The following is an 8,528-nucleotide window of genomic DNA, read 5'->3' on the forward strand; positions in this document are numbered from 1 at the left end:
TAAGGGGGTGGATCACTGTTCATCTCCTAGTTACTAGGCCAGTTACTTCCTTTTGAGCCTATCACTTTTGCCTAGTCAAGACCATACTTCTCTCTTGTCTTAGCAGTTTTTTTTTCCTTTCTGCTACATCTTTCCCAGCACCAAATAAACCCATTCAGATTTCCCTCATCCTAAAAACAGTCAAACATAAAACCTTTTTCAACTCACTTTCCACACTTGAACCATTGCCTGTTTCTTCCCTTCCATTCTCAGCAAAGCATCCTGGAGGAAGTTTCTTTATTAGTTGTCTCTCATTTCTCATCTCTCATCCTCTCCTACATTAACTCCAGTAAGTAATGGCGGGGAGCAGGAGTGTTCCTGCTGTTCTACTGAAACTTCCCTGTAAAGGTCATCAAAAACTTTCAGAAGGCTAAACTCGCTTTTTTCGCAACGGGTTTGCCGCCAGAACACAGGTGTCGTGAAAACCACCGCTAAATCAAAGCCAAAATGGGAAAGGAAAAGACTCATATCAACATCGTTGTCATCGGACACGTAGATTCGGGCAAGTCTACCACTACTGGTCATCTGATCTACAAATGTGGTGGGATCGACAAAAGAACCATTGAAAAATTTGAGAAGGAAGCTGCTGAGATGGGAAAGGGCTCATTCAAGTATGCCTGGGTCTTGGATAAACTGAAAGCGGAGCGTGAGCGTGGTATCACCATTGACATCTCCCTGTGGAAATTTGAGACCAGCAAGTATTATGTGACTATCATTGATGCTCCAGGACACAGAGACTTCATCAAAAATATGATTACAGGCACATCTCAGGCTGACTGTGCTGTCCTGATTGTTGCTGCTGGTGTTGGTGAATTTGAAGCTGGTATCTCCAAGAATGGGCAGACCCGTGAGCATGCCCTTCTGGCTTACACACTGGGTGTGAAACAACTAATTGTTGGTGTTAACAAAATGGATTCCACTGAGCCACCCTACAGTCAGAAGAGATACGAGGAAATCGTTAAGGAAGTCAGTACCTACATTAAGAAAATTGGCTACAACCCTGACACAGTAGCATTTGTGCCAATTTCTGGTTGGAATGGTGACAACATGTTGGAGCCAAGTGCTAATATGCCTTGGTTCAAGGGATGGAAAGTCACCCGTAAAGATGGCAGTGCCAGTGGAACCACACTGCTTGAAGCTTTAGATTGCATCCTGCCACCAACTCGTCCAACTGACAAGCCTTTGCGTCTGCCCCTCCAGGATGTCTACAAAATTGGTGGTATTGGTACTGTCCCTGTGGGCCGAGTGGAGACTGGAGTTCTCAAGCCTGGCATGGTGGTCACCTTTGCTCCAGTCAATGTCACAACTGAAGTAAAGTCTGTTGAAATGCACCATGAAGCTCTGAGTGAAGCTCTTCCTGGAGATAATGTGGGCTTCAATGTCAAGAACGTGTCTGTCAAAGATGTTCGTCGTGGCAATGTTGCTGGTGACAGCAAAAACGACCCACCAATGGAAGCAGCTGGTTTCACTGCTCAGGTGATTATCCTGAACCATCCAGGCCAAATCAGTGCTGGCTATGCCCCTGTACTGGATTGTCACACAGCTCACATTGCTTGCAAGTTTGCTGAGCTGAAAGAAAAGATTGATCGCCGTTCTGGTAAGAAGCTGGAAGATGGTCCTAAATTCTTGAAGTCTGGTGATGCTGCCATCGTTGATATGGTTCCAGGAAAGCCCATGTGTGTCGAGAGCTTCTCTGACTATCCTCCTCTGGGTCGTTTTGCTGTTCGTGATATGAGGCAGACAGTTGCTGTGGGTGTCATCAAAGCAGTGGACAAGAAGGCTGCTGGAGCTGGCAAGGTCACCAAGTCTGCCCAGAAAGCTCAGAAGGCTAAATGAATATTACCCCTAACACCTGCCACCCCAGTCTTAATCAGTGGTGGAAGAACGGTCTCAGAACTGTTTGTCTCAATTGGCCATTTAAGTTTAATAGTAAAAGACTGGTTAATGATAACAATGCATCGTAAAACCTTCAGAAGGAAAGGAGAATGTTTTGTGGACCATTTGTTTTTTTTTTGTGTGTGGCAGTTTTAAGTTATTAGTTTTTAAAATCAGTACTTTTTAATGGAAACAACTTGACCAAAAATCTGTCACAGAATTTTGAGACCCATTAAAACAAAAGTTTAATGAGAAAAAAAAAAAAAAAAAAAAAAAAAAAAAAAAAAAAAAAAAAAAAAGAAGGCTAAACTCAATAGTCATTGAACAGTCATCATTTCCCATGCTGGTCAATGGTGAGTCATTTGATCCATGTGATCTGTCCCTTCTCTTGATGTAGTCCCTTCACTTGGATTCTAAGGCACCACATTTGCCTATCACTTCTTAGGCCAACACTTCTCCTCTTTTGCTGGTTCTTCCATGTCTATAACCTCTAACGGTTGGATTGTCACAGAGAGCAGTCCTTGGTCCTCTTGTCTTTTTTTTTTTAATATATATTTTTAGTTGTTGATGGACCTTTATTTTACTCATTTATTTATACGTGATAGTGAGAATCGAACTCAGTGCCCCACACATGCTAGGCAAGTGCTTTACCACTGAGCCACAGCTCCAGCCCTCTTCTTTTTGTCTATACTTACTCCCAAGCTGATCTCTGATAGAATGGTTTTATTTTATTTTTTTAAAACATTAAAAAACTTTTTTAGTTGCAGATAGACACAATATCTTTATTTTATTTATTTTTATGTGGTGCTAAGGATTGGACTCAGTGCCTCACACATGCTAGACAAGCACTCTACCACTGAGCCACAACCCCAACCCTAGCATGGTTTTGAATACTAACCGGACCCTCTCCCCAGACCTGCAGACTATGCATCTGAATGCTATTCAACACCTCCACTTGACTGTCTAATTAGCATTCAAAACTGAATTTCCGATATTCCATTTCTATGCCTGATCCCTCCAAAATCCTCCTCATCCAGAAAATAGAAACTTCATTCTTCCTGTTGCTCAGACTTCAAGCCTCAGAGTTATCTTTGACTCTTCTCTTAGTTTCACACCCTACTTTGATTTCTTAGACAATATGGTAGTCCCACCTTCAAAATGTCTCCAGAATTGAATCACTTCACCCGATTTCCATTATGAAGTCCTTAATGACCAGGGCCTAGTCTAGGTCACCATCTTTTACCTAGATTTGCTGCATCAGCCTCCTAACTGGATTCCCTGCCCCTGCCCTTCCAACCTTCTGTCTATTCGCAATGCACAGTCAAGCTGTGCTTATTAAAGATGTAATTCAGATTATATCACTCCTTTGGTCAAAATTTTCCAGTAGTTTCCCATTGTACCCAGAATAAAACCACTTGCCATAACCTTTAAGACCTCACTGGCTTCTTTCACTGACCTGTTTGGTGTCCCTAGAGCATAAACATGCCATTGCAAGCATGTCACAAATCAAGTTCTTTGCACATGCTTCTGCCTGGAATGTACACTCCTTTACCTTCATTAAGTTTTTCTTAAATGTCTTCTTTAAGATTTTCTTGAACACCCTTTTCAAAATTTCAACATTCTTCCCCATTTTATCTTTTCCCTTGGGACAAGGACTTTGGTCTATTTTATTGACTATAGAGTCCCCGGTCTTGGAGTGTTCTTAAGTGTTTAGCACTTAAATGAATGATAAGATTGACAATATTGGAAAGCAGAGGGATAACTGATGAATTAGGGTTCAGAGGGGTCATAATGTAGGGAGCATGAGCAAGGAGAAGTGCAGGAATTGTAAATTCTTCAAATTCTTAAGAGACAGAGCAGATGAGGGATTTCAGAAAGCTCCTGATACCATCATTTGCAGGTTGACTGAAGCAAATCACCAGTGGGTTACCTTTCCTACACATTCACATTTTTAAGCCTTTTGTCTCTAATTGTGATGGGAAGATATTTTGTCCCTGTGTTAGAGGAATTGCCTGCACTATCAAGAAGTTTGGTGTTTTACTTGGAAAGCACAGGAGGCTTCCTAACCTTGAACTCATCTCGCTTCTGAGGCAAACCTGTTTTACTCTTGAACTTTACTAAGTTTTTCTAATATGTTTATAATTTTTATTAGAGCACTATAGTTATCCATAGTAGTTGGGTTTATCTTGACATATTTGTCCATGTATGGAATTCAACTTCAGTTCACATTCTCTGCCTTTTTTCTCAGGGCGCTATTTTTGAAACAGCAAGACAATTATTATTATTGTCTTTCCCGATTGTGAGAATATTTTAAGTCTGGTGCCATTGTGTCCACTTCCATCCCTTGGACCCAAGACTCCTCATCTCCTAAGCATCCAAAGTCAATTAAATAACTTCACAAGGACATGTGCAGGGTCAGGGGTGGGCAAATATGGAAGGAGAGAGGACCAGGAAGAGAGCCTGATACTTAGGGTAGTGGACAGGACTGTGCTTAGAATATGGGTACTGATCACAGTGGTACCACTGATTCCAGGGTGAAAGGGGTAAGCCTGCATGTTGAAAGTTGATCCTGGATTCTGGAAGACACAAAATATAGGAGGATGAAAATAAAATTAGAATTTTTTTAGAAATATTTGTGGAGGTACTACACCTTATTCATGGTAGTTTGTGATGCTGGGGATTGAACTTGTGCTTGCAGAACTTGTGCTTGCAAGGCAAACATTCTACCAACTGAGCTATATCCCCAGCCCCCATGGCACTCTTGTTAATAGATTGTGATTTAATTATTTATTTGAATTTCTCCATTTCCACTCATTAGACTGAAAACTCCTCAAGGTCAAGAATTTATCTTTTCCTTACCACACCCAAGGCTATCACATTGTATTTATTAAACAAGGGCACAAATGGTTCAAGCAATTTATATGCATTTTTAAACCAATTATGCCTAATTCTGTACATCAATAATTATATAAATTATTAGAATTTGAAAATTCTGGTGTGCTCTCTCCTTATGGTCAACACGAATTTTGTAACTGATTGTATTTATCTTTTGCTTTGATTTCTGAAAGACTCAGAGCCAATTTGTGAAAAAAATTCAGGCAACTATGTAGGTCCCTATCACTTCCACATATGCCCCAATCTTCCTCCATCACACACGCGCGCGCGCGCGCGCACACACACATACACACACACACACACAAACACACACACACAGAGTATAAGAATATACTTATATTTATGAGTTTTAATAAGAATATACAGAGTGTTTACTAATAAACACATACTGATATATTCTTTCAAATCCTTTCTGGATCAGGGTTTTATACAAATGTACTAATATTTAAAACGCTATTTTTCAGGTAAATTCTTGTTTTAAGTTTTATCTAAGTATAAGCATGAATCTCTATAGAAAATTAATTCATATGAACACACGTAATAGTTGATTTCATCATTCTTCACTCAAGTCTGTATAGTCAGTACCTGAAAAAGGGAAGTGGATATTTATAAGAAACCAAAGAGAAATCTGGTTATGTCATGGATGAGGTGAATTCATGAATTTCTACAAGTTTTTGGATCTCCTCCCAAATTCATCAATAGTTTATTGGTGATTAGTAGGTTTCTGCAGTGAATCACTTGTTTGGTCACTTAAAGTGGAACATTTGAACCACTCCATTTTTCATTTTGTTTGAATATAAGGGTGACAAATAAGGATAATCTAGATATGAGAAATAATAGTGATAAAATAAAACAAGAGACACTGATAGGTACTCAGACTGAGGTTCAAGAGAATTAAGACTACCAAAAAGTTTACATTGTACTTTGTTGATGGACCATCCCAAAAGTCTATAAGGACTTTTGAGTGGACCTGGTTTGGAATCCACTGTAGTAATTTTAAAATTTTTAAAAATTTGTTCTAATTAGTTGTACATGACAGTAGAATGCATTTATACATTTTGATGGTTCATCCATAAATACAGTGTAATCCCTCATTTTTCTGATTATACATATTGTTATGCAATCATATAGGTCTGTTTCACTCTACTGTCATTCCTATCCCCATACACCCTCCCCTCCCTTCACTCTAGTAAGTTTTTATGTCAAGAGCATTTTGACCTTTAGGCCTGTCAGTTTCAGAGAACAGAATTCTTAGGGGGAAGAAGAGATGCCTTTGAAGGGGTGGTTCAGACAACTTAGGCTATACAGAGCTTTCACTTAGTTCTAGTAACATCACAGGGACACCCTGTGATTGCTACTGCTTATCTAAAATCTGCCTGATAGACCTAAGAAGATTTTAAACAGTGCATAAATAGTCTTTGATGTGACCACTCTAACCAAAATCTCTTGAAAATATAGCAGATCAGGGTTTTTGTAACCTACACTTTATCACTCCATACAGTCTCTTTTATGAAAAATGAATTTGTTTAAAAGGCTCCTGAGTATAAATAATTATATGGCTTCTATATTTCCATTTTAAACACAGATTTTATTCTGTAAGGACAGAACCGAGATCAATGGTCAAAAATCCAAAATTGTATACAATGGAGATATATTAAAGACTAATGTCATTTTCATTACTTACTGTGGCCCATATTTTGTTTCTAATCTCTTTCCTATTTAGATGTGCCCAAAATATTAAAGGAGTCCATTCTACAGAGTATTGCTGTAAGTCCCATGTATTATTCACGCTGGCCGTGGGTGGCTTATACGTATGTATAAACTGTACTGTGAATGTAAGGAGGATATGGGGTCAAACACACACATTTAATGTTGGATTTGGATCTTGGGGCCTTCACAGGAATTGAAATATGAAATTTAATCTATTCGTGTTCTATAAAGAAAAAACAGTACTGTTTCTAATATAAATACAGCCTGAATAAAATTTGAAACTTCAGCTTGCCACCATACAGTTTCTCCCTCCATTAAAACATGATTTCTTATCAAAAGAAATAAACTTTGAGAAGTCAATTTAGTTCTGCAGATATCCTGTGGTTTCTTCTTATATTGTATACATGTTGAATCAAAGTTTTTGTTGAAAAGGATTAGATCCAAAATACTAAAAGAAAAGTGGGAGAGAATTTACTATTTCTGGTACTGTCTTTAGCTCTTCTTTCCCACAGAGTTGGAGGAATCAAACCTCCAAATGACCACATCACACAGAAAAGCGAGGAGGTGAGTTAATGGGTGTAGTCCAATATATTGCCATACTGATTCAAGGGGTTCTGGTTCCCAGGGCAATTCCCACTGGCATGTGTATTCCAGAGAATGAGCTATGATTCTTGACACTCTTCAAGTGAAATAACCTGGAGGATCTCCTTTTTGTGCTTTTGGACACATGGGACTCAGAAACCAAAGAACGAGAAGCCATCTCTTATTCCATTTTCCTTTTGGCTAAGAGAGCCTAAGTAGCTCTCATTTCTAGCTCTATGTTCAGAACGAGCATTGAACCATTGCTTCCCTTAGCCAGAGCCCTGAGCTTGGCACTTGCCCCAGACAAATGTTCGAGAGGCGACTAATTAATGTATCAAAGAAATGGACTTTCCAGTAAAAAGAGGAGGGTGTCTCCTCACAAATGACTTTGAATTTTCTTTTCTCTTCTCCACTGCTAATTACTTCAAGATCAGGCTAATTTATTTTAAGAACTTCACAGTTATACTCCAGGAACAATGACTTCTCTGATTCAATTTGAGAAATGCTTCTCCATCCCCAAATTTAAAGAACAATTAGAGTCAAATCTCAGTTATCCTGGGGGTAAGAATTTAGTGCAGAGTTTCTCAGCCTGGTCAGGCCTAAAGCCTCCCTTTACATTACACATTTTACTATTCTGAAATGAAAATATCAAATAATATAACCTGACTATGCACCTAATCACACAAAAGATATGAAATAACAATTGAAATATAAAAACAGAAACATAAAGAATGCAACTTAAAATATATGCTTCAATGTTTAAATTCTAAAACATTTCACCAGTAGAACTACCCTGTGTGAGAACTTCTGCTCGGTGCTCTGCCTCCTCTGGTTTTGGATGATTCAGTAATGAATTTAGAAGTAAGCTCTTTGTGACTTAGAATAAGTTACTTATCTTCTCTGAGTCTCAGCTTCCTCATATTTAATGAGAACACCATATCACAGGAATGCTATTTGTAGAACATAAAATATTAAAGCTAAAGTACCTAGTACAATATTGAGTCCACAGTCAGGTCTCAAGAAATGTTAATTATCGACGCATTCCTTGCGAGAGAAGTCAAAGTTATTGTGACTCTAAGGCTTCTTTTTCCCCTTGGCGAGATCTACTGGTTGGGTTTAGTGTCTTTCTACAAGAGGAAATGAGAACTGAGAGGAATTCAGAGATTGAACTGTTAAAGAAAGGCCTGATCTTGACTACTCCCCCGCCCCTTTCGAAACCAGGTGATGAAATGAATAGGGTCGAATTTCCATTTCTGCGCCTTGGCTGTCTTTTAGCTGGTGGCTTGGTATACTTTCTGACTGCCTGCCTGCCTCTGGAGGAAAGGGTGCTTTGAAAGCTGTTACAAGGTGCGTCCAAGGCTTGACTGTGATTTGGAAAAGTAAGAGTTTGTACCTAGCAATCCATAGGCTCAGGTTTTTCTAGGACG

At 39.0% G+C, this 8,528-nt stretch overlaps 1 protein-coding gene across 1 annotated transcript; it reads left to right on the forward strand.

The window, feature by feature from the left end:
• The first annotated feature begins 431 nt into the window (after nt 1-431).
• On the forward strand, nt 432-2,009 carry LOC124985062 (elongation factor 1-alpha 1). The gene has a single exon (XM_047553431.1). It carries the CDS (start codon nt 487-489, stop codon nt 1,873-1,875), a length of 1,389 nt encoding a protein of 462 aa, XP_047409387.1. The 5' UTR covers nt 432-486; the 3' UTR covers nt 1,876-2,009.
• Nucleotides 2,010-8,528: the final 6,519 nt, after the last annotated feature.

The sequence above is a fragment of the Sciurus carolinensis genome, chromosome 5 (assembly GCF_902686445.1).
Source record: "Sciurus carolinensis chromosome 5, mSciCar1.2, whole genome shotgun sequence".
NCBI classification, from domain to species: Eukaryota; Metazoa; Chordata; class Mammalia; order Rodentia; family Sciuridae; genus Sciurus; species Sciurus carolinensis.

Excerpts from the sequence above, each read along its gene's own strand:
- LOC124985062 (XM_047553431.1), top strand. The coding sequence starts at position 487 with ATGGGAAAGGAAAAGACTCATATCAACATCGTTGTCATCGGACACGTA.